The sequence below is a fragment of the Serpula lacrymans genome (genome assembly GCF_000218685.1).
Source record: "Serpula lacrymans var. lacrymans S7.9 unplaced genomic scaffold SERLAscaffold_1, whole genome shotgun sequence".
NCBI lineage: Eukaryota > Fungi > Basidiomycota > Agaricomycetes > Boletales > Serpulaceae > Serpula > Serpula lacrymans.
Window position 1 is genome coordinate 3691741 of NW_006763290.1, and position 14552 is coordinate 3706292.

Genomic DNA, 14552 nt, shown 5'->3' on the forward strand with positions numbered 1-14552 from the left:
CCTAAGCTAATCTTGCACAGAAACTACTATCCAACTAGGCACTATGGCAGCATCTGGTGAGATCCTTTTTCCAGTTACGCGCATAGACAGCGCCAGCAATGGGAAGTGGACTGGGTTCCCATTCTTGTTGAGGATAGAGTATCCTCAAGTATTAATTGCATGATAGTAAGTGATATCCTCTTTCTGTTCAATAGGATGCAGAGTATATTCAGGGTAAAATGGGATGTTATCTGACATAGCTGAGGGAGGGAGGGATTTGTTCTTAGATATTCTTTGAAGAGCCAGCCAGAGCTTGCTTTATAGTCAGACAAAGCGGCTCATCCTTTCAGGAGCTGGTCCTTTTCAAAATCACCTTTGTACTTGCCTTGTGTTAATATTGTCATCAATATTGCAATCTCAGCATCTTTGCCTCATGGAGGAAATTTGATGCTCCATCCTAGCTAAAATTGAGGCAATGAGGGTCCGTTACATATTGCGGTACAGCCAGACATAAATTCCTGCAATAGTTGGTATTGATATTTATATATGTTATACATATCTTGATAATAATACAGAGCCAGATATGTATTTAATTTGTACATATATGATGGTTTACATTTTAAAAAATATATTTGTTGTTTGTTCTCTCCCATCTAAACACCTGTGACTCCCACAGAACACGGCTAATTAGGCTTGATATCCGGTGGTGATGGCAAGCCTAATTAGGCCTGAATCTCACATTTTCTCCCCTCCTGCTATATTTCTTCCATCGCAAACAGGCCATATCCACTTACTTCAAGCACAATGACAACTTTGAGGTGTATCAAAATCTAAGTATGTGGGTTGATTTTAATCAATGCTTTTACTACTGAAATTGGCTGTGAGCTATGTTCCTGCATGATAATTACAAGCAATCACTTGATATATTAGAAGAGGGCCCTGTTGCCCTCGCTGCTACCATGAAGGACCTTGAGATCTCAGATGAAAGCATGTTTGGTTGAGTGGTTGAAAGAAGAAAAGGACTACCTTACGAATCTGCAGAAGGAGCCCCACAAAGAAACACTGCAGATGGAGTACTTAGAGAAGCTGGTGAAGCTACAGAGCAATTGGTGAGTCCTCGCTTTATATTGGGTGTGAATGGTGCAACTTGAGTGCTGCAGGGATGCACTTCAAGGGAAGTTACATATGTGGCAAATTCCGACAGCCTCCACTCTTGCTGCAACAGGGAAAGATTCTAGCTGAAAGGTGGAGATGGCTCGTCGACATGCTACTGAAGATTATATGGAAAAGTTGAAAGCCGTACAAGCATTGGAGCTCAAACTAACTATAGACAAGCAGTGGACACCAGAAGGGGCTGAGTCGCAAAGTACCACTAGAATAATAGCCATGAGAGACTATCAGCGGGCTTTAGATCACCTCGAGGGTCTGATCGTAGTTCGTATTTTTGAGCTAAGCAAAATGAATAGATCACAAACCGGTAAGTTATAGCTACCTTGCTTAGATGCTACATTCACTTCTACCTAGGCTATGCGCTACGCAAACACATTGGTAAAGCTTTACAAGCACGGTCTGCCACCATCCGAACAGCGCTGGAACGGTACAACGCAGCAGCAAAGGCACTATCCCCACCCCGTCAAACTCTAGAGTGGAAGGAGGTTGTCAACTACACATTTTTATCAGAGTTTAACCTTCTACGTGACACATGACAGGACATATCAAAATGACCATGGGCAAAGCCAGCCGGCCAAATGGCCATGGATGTTACAACTGACATACCAGCACCTACTTACACTTCACTTTTTGTACTTTTACTTTTCATTTTCCAAGTCACATGACTGATCATGTGACCATTTACTTTACTTTACATTTTCGGACTTTTCATAAGTCACATGACCAATAATGTGACATATCACCTGACTAGTGTGACTGGTCACATGCTAAACATCGGACTTTAAACTTTATTTACAACTGTACAGTACCTCATGTATTTTAGTATATATACAGCAGCAATACATGGGGAAGGACTCAGCAAGTCCTCCTATTGTCTAGCACAACTAACCTGTTGAAACCTAAGGGGTGATCCCTTCTCTCTTCTCTTTTGCTTGTCTGAATTGTGCGCCAGAGTAAGAAACTCTTGGTCGTTACAATGGACCTGTATTTCAAAATTCTTCGAGCTAAAGAAGAAATCAAACGCCTAAATATAGAGATTCAGAGGGTTTCTACATACCTGTGAGATGAGGATGGGTATTTGCATGCATGTGAGGACCAGTTGCATGTGTTTGACCCTCATCTTGCCTATCAGATATCTGTCCATTGTATGGAGAAGGGCAGGTTTAACGCACATCACCTACAATGTCTCTCTGAAATCACCCGGCTGCCAGGTTTCACTGGAACAATAGCATTTGGGGAGAGCGCCAATATTGGGTTAGGAGAGAGTACAAGTGTTCCGAAGCTTGGATTGTTAGAATATAACAACCATACATAGAACTTCTCCGGATTTCTGATTCCTTGATTACAAATCTGCACAGCCACTCACATAGAAACGTCACACCACATGTGTAACTGCCTTAGCTTTAGCAAGCCAGTTAACATGTGAGTAATAATTATGCAGACATTATAGAGACATATCATTAATAGCCTTCTAGTACATTATTCTGTCTAGGTATATAATACCAATATATTAGCTTTAGCAAGCCAGTTAACATTACATTATTCTGTCTAGCTTGACAGCTCACATGGATATGATACCCAAACAACATCTTCACAGGACATCATTGCATCCTCAAATGTTACTCTGCAGCGCACTATAATATGAGAAGATACCTGGGAAGAACTAGAGGACGAAGAAGAAGATGATGATTGTGCAGAAGAGGCTACATGTACATTGCACAATATAACTCAGGTTGTCTCTAACATAGAGACTAGTCATACATTGTAGCTAAACCCTTGTGTAATTAACTGCTTGCTGGGCTGTCAATGATGAGCTCGCTATGCTAGATGACGAGCAAGACTCAAACACTGGGTGGCAAGGTGACGCCACGTGATAGTGATGCAACACAACAGGCGCATGTTTGCGGCAGACAGGAGGCGCTGGTGGAAACGGCCAAAATACACGTGATAGAGGCCCATTGCATCATGCTTTGTTGAGTGTTGAGGGAGGTTAGTAATAGTGATGAGCCATGTCAACCGGAGGGGAGTGACGTGGCCTCTCTGAAGGATGACGCAAGCATTTGTAATAGTTGTGAGTCATCCATTCAATGCTACATTGTACAATGCTTATATGCTGACTCTAAGATAGGAATTACAGAAGAAATATAGCAGGAGGGGAGAAAATGTGAGATTCGGGCCTAATTAGGCTTGTCATCACCACCAGATATCAAGCCTAATTAGCCGTGTTCTATGGGAGTCACAGGTGCATGTATACACAGAAAGCTCCGCCAAAGCCTCATCTTGGAGACAAGTGCAAGCACTGGAAGCTATACCGCAGCAACAAGTGCAGAGCAGTGAATGACAGAAGCTTTGTGTACCAGTCAGGCAACAACCGTCACAGACTCGCAGCCAAAACTCAAAAAACAGGAAGGAAAATTCACATGCTGGTATTCTCTATTTGCATGACTTAGTAGCCATTGTGTAAGCTGAATGTTTGTAGAAATCACAGCGCAGAAGAAGTTGTTGTGATACATAGCTGGCATGTTAGATTTCACCTCTGTAAAAAACCAGGCCATCATTGACCCACAACTTAATACATACAACACGATTTGAATAATCCATAATGTTCTATGTTCGTGGAAAGCACACTCTGTGTAATCTTAAACTTCACAACCCAGAAGTTTTGAATCTGACGCCTGAAGTGGAGGTTCTCTCTTCTACATCGTCCAATTAAACTTACCTGGAGCCAGCTAAATTGAGACCTAACTAAATGATTGATGCGTGACATCAAATTGTCCGTGCTACTACTCAAAAACTCAGTATTGTCGAGCTCTAACTGGCATGATCTTTTGTCTTTGACAACAGGCGGCGTTTTAGGTGGCCGGGCGCAGAGGCCGGGGTTATAAGGCACATGACCGCTGCAGCATCAAACTAACGGCCACATTTTCTTGCCTGTGGTGAGTGGCGGGTTAGCAATTTCGAAGTCCGTTTATTTGGTTTCATTTGGCACTGGCCCCAAAGCTTCGAAGCCTCGCTTAGGCTTCAGTTGTGTCTAGTTGGAAAACTGCGTACATTGTCCCAAGTCCTCATCCTGGATTTCGCTCTGTCTCATCTGTAGTGCTTGCTTCCTCTTTATATTTGCTTGCCGTGTATTATAACTTAGCTCGGGATTGCAAGATGTCTTCACCTCGCGATAAAATTCACGTCGACACATCACCTCACTGTAGATCGTATGTTTGCCTTTTTTCACCACAGATCGCGTTGTGACACATCCTATAGTTCTCGTAACCATTCATCCGACACTCATCGTACTAGAAAATCTCATCGTTCTCATTCTCGCGAGAGGGGGCGAAGAGACCGCCGGAGGGATCGTGACAATGACGAATGGCGTATTGAACGAGGGTACCGCGAGCGAGGTAGGCGAAGCAAATCGCGTGATTTGTTAAACAAGGACAGGGATAGCGGACGTAGGGAAAGAGATAAGCGTCATCGTGGCGATAGGTATGATAGTCACCACCACACAGGAGAACGTCAAGATAGAGATCAAGAAAGGAGAAGAAAGAGAGATGAAATCGGGGACTCTATAGAGGCTCATGCTTACGATGGTCGTTCAAAGAGAAAGAGATCAGATGACGGCGTAGAAAATTTGTTCCCTCCCCTCCCATCTGCAACGAGCCTACCACAACCTACAGCTCCGATCAAGGATAGTCCCAATAACAGAGTATCTGACCTTAAAGAGCGCTCACGAGAACGTAGGTTCGATGACCGGATGAAACATCGGGATCCCCGTGATGAATTTGATGATCCTCTGAGACATCGAACAGATAGAGATGTGACTAGGGATGCAAGATATTCCTTCCTCGACGAAGATGAGCTGGAAGCGCGAACTTCGACAAGTCTTATCCTACAGTGAGTGTCTGTTAATGTTTTCAACCAGTGATACTTATCAATGTTTTACAGACGGTCATCTCCAACATATGATACTCCTGATGATTACAATCCCGAAGAACCTAAAGAAGACGATTCTGAAGCCCGATCTGTGTTTGTCTCTCAGCTTGCTGCACGGCTTACTGCCCGAGACCTTGGATATTTTTTCGAGGACAAACTGGGTGAAGGCACTGTGATGGATTCAAGGATCGTCACAGACAGATTGTCTCGCCGTTCGAAAGGGTACGAACACATTATAGTTGACCATGTGCTTCCACTGATAGAAGATTTTAGTATTGGCTACGTCGAATTTCGCTCAATTGATATGGTCGAGAAAGCTATCTCTCTTAGTGGGACTGTAGTAATGGGTCTTCCCGTCATGGTCCAATTAACGGAATCCGAAAGGAACAAGCTTCATCCAGGAGATGGGTAAGTGACACCTTCGTACTTGCGTTCTCATTTGTTCGCTCACTTCGGGCAGCAATCTTAATCTCCCCCCTGGAGTTAGTGCTCCACATGGAGCTATGCAGTACGTTGTCTTTGGTACTTTTTGCAGGTCTTATATCTAGTCTCTATCTATCAGGCTTTATGTCGGCTCACTACATTTCAACCTCACCGAGTCCGATATTAAACAGGTCTTCGAACCATTTGGTGAACTTGAATTTGTCGACCTTCATAGGGACCCCATGACGGGGCGCAGCAAAGGCTACGCTTTTGTGCAGTAACGATTTATCTATTTTCCTAATCATGTCCAATCGCTCACCGTCCACTATTAGATATAAAAGAGCTGAGGATGCAAGGATGGCCCTGGAACAAATGGAAGGCTTTGAACTTGCAGGTCGAACGGTAAGAAATCTCTTGCTATTTTTCGTTCGCTAATCAATCATCCACATCCGCAGCTGCGTGTCAATACTGTACACGAAAAGGGCACCGCTCGATATGCTCAACAAGATACTTTGGACGAGGCAGGAGGCAAGTAGATACTTTATCATATGACCTGAGTTACTAACTGAGTAACTGCGTATAACCAGGTGGCAACTTGAACGCAGCCTCTCGACAAGCCCTAATGCAAAAATTAGCTAGAATTGAACCAATACCCAAACCCCCGACAAAGTGTGTGATATATTTCTCTATGCCGGGCTTATTATCGATGAGCAGAGCTTAGCAACAAGCCGACCATCCCTCAAGCAATGCAATCAAGATCCGTGCTGCTGAAAAACATGTTTGATCCCGAAGAGTTCGTCTATTTATGCTCTTGTTCTAGACCCTTTTCAGTAACGTCGCTTCAGGGAGACAGAGCGTGATTGGGACAAAGATCTAGCTGAAGACGTGAAAGGCGAATGCGAAGACAAATATGGTCAAGTCGACGCAATCAAGGTTGAACAAGAGACCCAAGCAAGTCTATTGTATTCTTCTGGAGTTTCATGTTCTCACGACCATAGTCCCTCTTAGGGCAAGATATACGTTAAGTTCAATTCTATCGATTCCGCAAAAAATGCTATACAAGGCCTCAATGGCCGATGGTTTGGCGGAAGACAGGTTTCAGCTGGTTTCATATCTGATGCTATCATGGTTGCCCATCAGTGATTAGAGCCGCAAATATCATTCTGTTCCCTGTATCTTGTTCATGATGGGTATTGCTCAGATTACTCCAATTTAAAAAACATGCTGCAAAAGGATGCGACATCTAGTAAGCAAAGATTAGGTCTACGGTTTGGCAATGCCACTGCCATGCATCAGCCTACTGAACACTGGCTTCAGTGAACTGGCTGCCTGTTACGTTTGTTGTCTCTCTTGTTGCTGTCACTGTTAATGAACTAATCACAAGACTTTGTGTGGAAAAATAGAAATATGTTAACAAAAATACATTATTCTCATAAAATCTTGTAAGTCCAAAATACAATCAAATATTTAAGTACTTCCAAGCTTTTTCATTAATTGTGGGTGTGACAACAATTGGTTATGCTTGCTGTGCAAGCAGCTTCAAGATCTTCTCTGAGTTGTTGGGATTGCTCACTACTTTTTGCTTTAACAACAGCTCTGGCTTTTTAGCTAAGCTGCACACAAGGAAAAATGTGAGTAAGGCCTTGAATGCCATGTGGACTAATATGAATATGTGTGCATTGAAAGTAGTGCTGTGGGTGTTAACACAGAGTAGGTGCAGCAAAGTTTGTCAATAAAGTGTTGTCACATATCTGTCCAAGTTAATAAGGTTTGAGCCTCATGCACTATTGCTCTCTACCACCAATGGAAGTGGTGGCTGAGAGTCACTTTCCTATTTAGTTATCGGACATTATACTACTATAGAAATTCCTGCTCACGCTTTCTGGATACCTCAGTCCTTGTACAAGAGACTGAGGTAAGTTTAGACATACATACACATTCCTATATTTGCTGAAGCTACTACCTAGTATCACTTTGTAACAGATACAATTAACATAAAGCTATATTGGATTTAGATGATACTCTTCAACAAGATGAAAGAGATTATTTTTGTGTTAGTTTTGGTGATTCTGCATCTGTGTACTTTCTACATATTGTCATTTTTTTCTCTATCTATTCCTCTATCATTCAGTATTGATTGTGTCCTCTATTATTTTGCCTCTGTGGCTCCTTTATTTACCTTGGTTTACAAAATCTTGTAAATTCAAAATACAGTCAAATATTTAACTACTTTCAGGCTTTTTCATCAATTTTGGGTGTGACAAAAGTCAATTATGCTTGCTGTGTTAAGAACATATCAATATTACAATGGCTGCCATTACAGTGTGGAGCTATAAAGGCTATTAGCATATCCAAAATAATCTATATTTTGACAAAGTATCAAAACACCACAGACACAAGCTGAGTTCTTGGAATACACTCTGCTGGAAGAAAAGTTGTCAGACAGATATGAGTAAAAGTATGTGATTTATCTCCTATAGTAAAGCAGTGTGCTAACTCCATTTTTTAGAAGGAAGTGGGACAGTGTTCTACAAAGCCTTGTTTGTGGCTATAGTATCAAATACCATGCACACCATACATACACTGACTTCAGATAAGAGAGCTTTTATTCTCAAAGAATATACAAAACACGGAGAGAGAAAGTGAAATTGTATATCCACAAAATTAAAGTAAACAACATTACCCAAACCCTGCAGGCTGTAGAGTGCAAGGTCAATACTGATATACCCATAATCAATACATACATATTTCTAGTATATAAGCACATATTTACACTGAATTAATAACAAAGCTTGGTTAGTATCTTTTATTTCTCCTACCTACATATTAGACTAACCTGATCTAGCCAACGTTACTGGCAATCCAGATGCAAAGGTGCAATAGTTGCAGTATTGGCAAAACATAGTACAACACTAAAGAGGTTACATAAAAGGCTGGCCTGGGAATATTCCTGTCTAAAAAATTAGCTACACAACAAGTGCTCTTCCAGAGCTTGAGATGTTGCTATGAAAGTGGCAGTCAGTAGCAATACACTGGGAGAGAATTAGTTAAGAAGAATATAATGTAATGCAAACAGAACACAATTGGAAGCTCAAAAGTAGGAAGGTGGCAGGCACACAAAGACAAACTAAGTGAAAAAAATAGCAGCAAAGTAGTCCAACATCAACTGTTCACTGGGGCCATTGCATTCAAGGATCTGCTAATCACTGTTGTGACACTTTCTCAATGGAAACAGGAGTTTCCTTCATTCCAAACCCTAGTTTTGAACAATTCAATCAGGTGCTTGCAAATTTGGACCACATATGTAGTTAGTGTGGTTTTGAATCCAAGCCTCATACATTTGGAATTGGCAAAAAGTGTTGAATAAAACTGCACTGGAAGCCGTAAAGAGCACCATACTCTGTTGCACTTTCAACTGACCTGGGATAGCCGAGTGGGATATATGAGTCTCACTTATCTTGTCATCAGTGAAGGCAACATAGTAACATTTTCCACTGAGCATCTTGACTGACACAGGTCCCCATAGATTGGTGTGGATCTCCCAGCCATATTCCTATGCAATGTTTCCCCACTCTCCAGGAGTTCAACCCCATGGGTCAAACCCTTTAACACCATGCACTTTGCTGCATCAATAGCTATATGGCCAAGGTGCTTGTGAAGTTTGATGGCAGAGATACACTCAATAACTGCATTGGTGCTTTTGTGGCAAAGACTTTGCCTTGTGACTGATACACACCACCCACTTTAGGTACGTGCCCTATTGTCTTTTCTTTTGGGTTATAGATGTCACATTTGCCTTTCTCAAAGATAGCTTTGTAGCCCGCCTTATCCATACAGACAATTGAAATCAGGGTGTAGGCCAATTTTAGTGTGTATAACACGTCTTTCAGGTGCATTTGTGTGTTTTTATGGGTGCCATTGAGGACACAAATAACCATATCATCTGTTACCACAGCAGAGAAGGAGTCCTGGTTCGCCGTACTTATAGCCTAAGGTGTGATTGTGTGGTAATTGAGCAGAAGGTGTAACAACCAAAGTTTGTATACTCTGGCGCACAACAAGACAAGCAGACAGGGGTGAGTGGAGGAGAGGATAATCTCCCTTAGGGTAGGACCAAGTTAGTTATGGGTAAATAATAGGAGGACTCGCTGAGGAGTCTCCTTGAACTATTGGGGTATTTATACTACTACAGACTATTTGTATATGTGTACTATACAGTTGATGAAAGCAGTGCCTGATGATGTCATAGGGTACAGCCCATGTGGCCAGCTCCACTGCATGAAAGACTTGTAGCTAAGAATAAAGAAAAGCAGCGCAGCAAGAGAAAGTGGAGTTTGAACAAAAATTGAAAGTGCCGCATGGCACAGTGTGTGAAAACTACTGAAGAAAGTTAAAGTGGAGAATGAAGTTTAAAGGTCCAAAAATTGTGTATTGTAACATTACCCCCCTTGTAAGGCTCGACTTTCAGGCAAGACCAAGTACCGGAGGTAGTAGTTAGATTTTTGGGCATCAGTTGAAAAAGAGAATTAAAAAGGATTCAAATTCATGCCTTTAAGCTTCCTAGGAGCCAAGGGATTCTTGGAGTAAAAGTTGCAAACAGTATCACAGGAATTGTCCAGATTGGCTTCTGGTTCCCACATTCTGTCCTCGTCTCTATAGCCCTTCCACAGGACCAGGAATCCTAATTTCCCACGCTTTAAGTGTGCATCCACCACCCGTTCTACTTCAAATTCTTTTTCACCTTCCTGGGTGACTGAAACCGGTCCGGGCAGGTCTACATGCTGTCCCGGCAGCGGTTCTTTGTAGAGTTTCACTCAGCTAATATTGACCGTTGGTACTACCCTTATTTGTTTTGGGAGTTACAGCTCCACTGCATTGGGTTTGACTTCCTTAATCCAGTAAGGCCCAACCCACTTTTTGGTAAGTTTTCTAGACTGCCGATCTTTTAACTTTAAGTGGTTGGTATCTAACCAGACCAGGTTGCCAACCTTGTAATCAGGGGCCTTAGAGCATCTATGCTCTGCCCTGTTTTTCATCTGCTCTGCAGTATTGAATAGCGCCTTGCGTGTTTCATCTAAGACAGACTTCATGTCTTTGATCACGTTCTCAGCAGTCTCGTTCTTGCTTTTTCCAGGTTCTACACCCATTCTTGGGAGGTACAACCTTTTAACCTCAAATGGTGCTTTTCTTGTAGTAGACGACTGTTTGATATTGTACAAAAACTGGGCTATTTTTAGCCACTTGACCCAATCTGTCTGTCTGTCATAGATAAATATACGGAGGTGCTTCAACTCCTGGTTGAGCCTCTCTGTTTGTCCATCTGTTTGCGGATGGAACACTGTTAATAATTTGTGTTTGATGCCCAGCATCTGGCATAGTTCTTTTGTAAATTTGCTAGCACATTGAGGCACCCTATCGGAGATAACTGTTTCTGGAAACCCGTGGGTAGACCATAAAAAATCTTTAAATAAGTCTGCCGTACTAGCAGCTGTAATAGTTTTGTTGGTGGGAATGAATACCACTTCTTTGGAGAAGCGATCCACAACCACCATTACTGAATCATACCCATTTGATTCAGGTAGATCTATTGTGAAATCAACCGATATATCCTGCCAAGGACCAGCTGGTATTGGATTTGGCATAAGTTTACCAGCCGGCGGTTGATGTGAATTCTTTGCCATAGCACATCTCAGATAGGATTTTACGTGTTCCTGTATGTCTTTCAACTCCATTGTTTGTTGCCACCCAGGGTGCCCAGCCACTGGTGTGTCATGATGTCTATCTATTGCCTTGATCCTTGCAGATTCAGGCACATATATTTTGTCTTTGTAATGGAAGAGCCTGTCTTCCCATAAACAGTGTTCATTGCTGTCAAGGCACACTTTCTCCTCTGATGAGATTGAGATGCCTTTCTTGAAGACTTCTAGAATATTGTGATCCTGCCCGATTTGAACATTGGCAACCCTGGATTGATCTGTCAGGGTGACACCTTTGTTGTCATCTTCAATGTCGTTGGCATGATCATCTCTTTTAGATAAAGCGTCCACTTTTCCCATAAAAGTTCCAGGCTTATGAATTGATTTATAGTTGAATTTTGACAAGTATACCACATAGCGGGCCTGCCTTTGGTTCAAGTCTCAGGCTGTCATAAAGTACTCCAGATTTTTATGATCAGTTCAAATTTTGACTTGGTGCCTAGCACCTTCTAAGTAGTGCCGCCAGTGCTTTAGAGCTCTAACAATGGGCAGCATCTTCTTATCTTAAATTTGATAGTTGTACTCTGTAGGTGATAAACTATGTGATAGATAGGCACAAGGCCTCCAAAAATCATCAGGGCATTTAATTGATAGAACAGCCCCAGTAGCAAAATCAGAAGAGTCAGTTTCTACCCAGAACTCTTTGTCTAATTCTGGAAATGCAAATATGGGCACTGTTGTAAATGCCTGTTTAAGCTTATCAAACACTTCTTGTTCTTTGGTGCCCCAATGCCAAACAATATCATTTTTAGTGAGATCATTCAACAGTCTCGTTATCTTTGCAAAGTTTTCAACAAACCTTCAGTAGAAATTGCCTAAGCCAAGAAAGGCCCTAACTCCTTTGACACGAGTAGGTTTTGGCCAATCCAATATAGCTTGAACTTTCTCAGGATCCATCCTGATTCTGTTCTGGCCTATTATCATACCAAGGAAGTCTACTTCCTTTATTTTGAAGTTACATTTTTTGGGTTTAACAAATAGGTCTTGTTCCTGTAAGTGTCAAAGGACTTCTTGCACAATCCTGTTGTGCTCAGCCTCATTGTCCGCCTTCATAAATATTAATAAATTGTCAATGTAAATGATGACACAGTTTTCCATATCCGTAAAGATCTTATTCATCATGAACTGGTAGGTTGCCAAATGCATTTTTAACTGTGTACTCATTTAAGTAATGATAGTCCATAATCATATGCTTCTTACCATCCTTTTTAGGAATGAAGAACACCGGGGACGTCATAGGGCTTTTGGAAGGTCTGATGTAACCCTTCCTAAGCTGTTCATCTATGAAACTTGATGCCTCATTTCTTTAGGGAGCAGAGAGGGGAATCATGTGTCCCTTTCTAGGTTTGAATGTGACCTTCAAATCTATAGCATGGTTCCAAGGCTTAGCTTCTGGGAAGCACTCCAATTTGTGTTTTGAAAAAACGATCCAGAAGTTATGGTACTCTGGAGGTACCAGCCTCTTAATCTCTTCCTCAGGTTTCATCTCATCATAGTCATCATCAATCTTATCCAAAGATCTGAGTTTGGCATAAATGTGACAAGTTTTTATCCTTTCATCAAGCTCAGTTTGACGGACATGACTTGGCTTCCCTAAGTCATCACACTCCTGAGGGCAACATGACAATGTGATAACCTCTGTCTGCTAGTTGATCTCAGGATTGTGTTTAAATAGCCAGGTCCAGCCTAAGATTAAATTAATCTTCCCTAGTTGGGTAGCTTTGGTGGTGACTCGTTCTCTGTGTCCTTGATACTTGACAACAAAAGACCATTTGTGCGTAATGCAGCCACCTGGGTTAAGTGCACTATCAATGTTATAGATAAGAATAGATATATCTAATTTTACAAGGGGGAGTTCGACTCACTCTGCCCAGACTTGATCTATGAAGATACTGTTAGCGCCTGAATCAAGCAGTGCACTGCTTGGGTGTACTATGCCCTGGGCAAGGTCTTCCACACCAACCTCTAAACAGATCTATTTTTGGAATAAATATGTGCACATCAGCACACACCTTGGGATTTCTGTGGAAAGTAGCCCTAAAGAAGAAGGAAAATCAAAAGAAATATGTTTTTCTACTTTAGTATTTTCTATGATTTTAATTTTACCAGAATCAAGCACCCTAGTAGGTGTCTCGCTGGGGCCATGCTGGTGCAGTGGTAGTATCATAAATATTAGAGTTATAATCCTTCATACAGGTACATACTTCAGATAATAAATTTAGAAATTTATTTACAAGTTGGGGAGCCACCCCCTTTCCTTTATTGCTTGTGCAACACCCCAGAGCAGGGGCCACCTTGTTGTGGTTTACTTTATCATTGAGAGGAGCAAAGGCACCCAAGTGACCTAAGCTCCAAACTCTTTTTACTGAGCCTTCATTTTATTGACCTGTTGGTCATAGAAGAAGGCCCGGATTTCGTCATACGAACAACCGGCTAGAGTATTGAGTCAATTGTCTGGCTTTTCCACTCCTAATTGGCATTCCTGGTGCCCTTGTTTATTTTTTGCTGAGCAGCCTGCACTCCATTTCTACAGTCTCAGGACATATGTCCCTCCTGGCCACAGTTGTAAAAGTTGCCCTTGAATCTGTGCATCTGTCCGCCTTGGACCACATTGATGTTGATATCCATAGGAGCACTCTGTCCTGGCCGCAGCCCAAACAGTTTGAGCCTGTGAGAGTGATTTTGAGTTTGGTTTGATGACCCAGGGCACCTCTGGGAATAGTTATTTTTGGCCGCCACCAAACTGCATAGCATAGAGCTCTATAGCCTTACCAATTTTTTGAACCTCCTCAATAGCTGTTGCAAAGTCCTTGCTCCATATATTTTGTATGTAAGTAAAGTTGTTGTGCAATGGCTGGCAACATATTGCGCTCCAACAACTCCACAGTGTGTTTATTTCTGAGACCCCCTTGGATGGAGAGGGCCAGGAACTGGGTAACAAAGTCATCTGTCCTCATGTTTCCTTGTTTTAAGGTACAGATTTGCTGGCGTGCCCAGTCATGCTCAGCTTGTGGTTTGAAATATTTTTCAATTTCAACTTTGAGCTCGTCCCAAGTAGGCCAGTGACCAGCGGTATAGCATTCTTGGAGTCTCACTTGGGTGTATTGACCTTCCACAGGTCCTTTTAGTCTTGACAGTACTGCTGTCACTACTTCAAAATCATTGGCAAATGCGTCACAGTTTGCCTTGATCCAGATTTGTAGCTTGATCCACTATTTGGTGAATCTAGCCCAGTCTCCTTCAAAAGTGTCAGGATCAGTGATGATTTCGACTTTCTTGTTGAATTTTTGCTCAACC

General features: G+C 42.0%; 3 protein-coding genes across 3 annotated transcripts; 2 read left to right on the forward strand and 1 right to left on the reverse strand.

Moving 5' to 3' along the window:
• Window positions 1–1230: 1230 nt before the first annotated feature.
• SERLADRAFT_432361 (uncharacterized protein) lies at window positions 1231–1685 on the forward strand (the record flags this gene model as incomplete). The annotated part of the gene is made up of 2 exons (XM_007312567.1): window positions 1231–1456; window positions 1504–1685. The coding sequence occupies 2 exons, from the start codon at window positions 1231–1233 to the stop codon at window positions 1683–1685; spliced, it is 408 nt and encodes a 135-aa protein (XP_007312629.1).
• Window positions 1686–4176: 2491 nt separating this feature from the next.
• SERLADRAFT_455043 (uncharacterized protein) lies at window positions 4177–6739 on the forward strand (the record flags this gene model as incomplete). Its single annotated transcript, XM_007312568.1, has 12 exons — window positions 4177–4358; window positions 4408–5037; window positions 5089–5298; window positions 5350–5484; window positions 5537–5584; window positions 5639–5776; window positions 5832–5901; window positions 5955–6027; window positions 6087–6168; window positions 6221–6292; window positions 6345–6450; window positions 6508–6739. 12 exons carry the CDS (start codon window positions 4306–4308, stop codon window positions 6640–6642), a joined length of 1752 nt encoding a protein of 583 aa, XP_007312630.1.
• A 6161-nt stretch (window positions 6740–12900) lies between these two features.
• Window positions 12901–13083, reverse strand: SERLADRAFT_344494 (uncharacterized protein; the record flags this gene model as incomplete). Its single annotated transcript, XM_007312569.1, has 1 exon — window positions 12901–13083. A coding segment is annotated over one exon (183 nt), but the record flags the coding sequence as incomplete, so codon positions are not given.
• Window positions 13084–14552: the final 1469 nt, after the last annotated feature.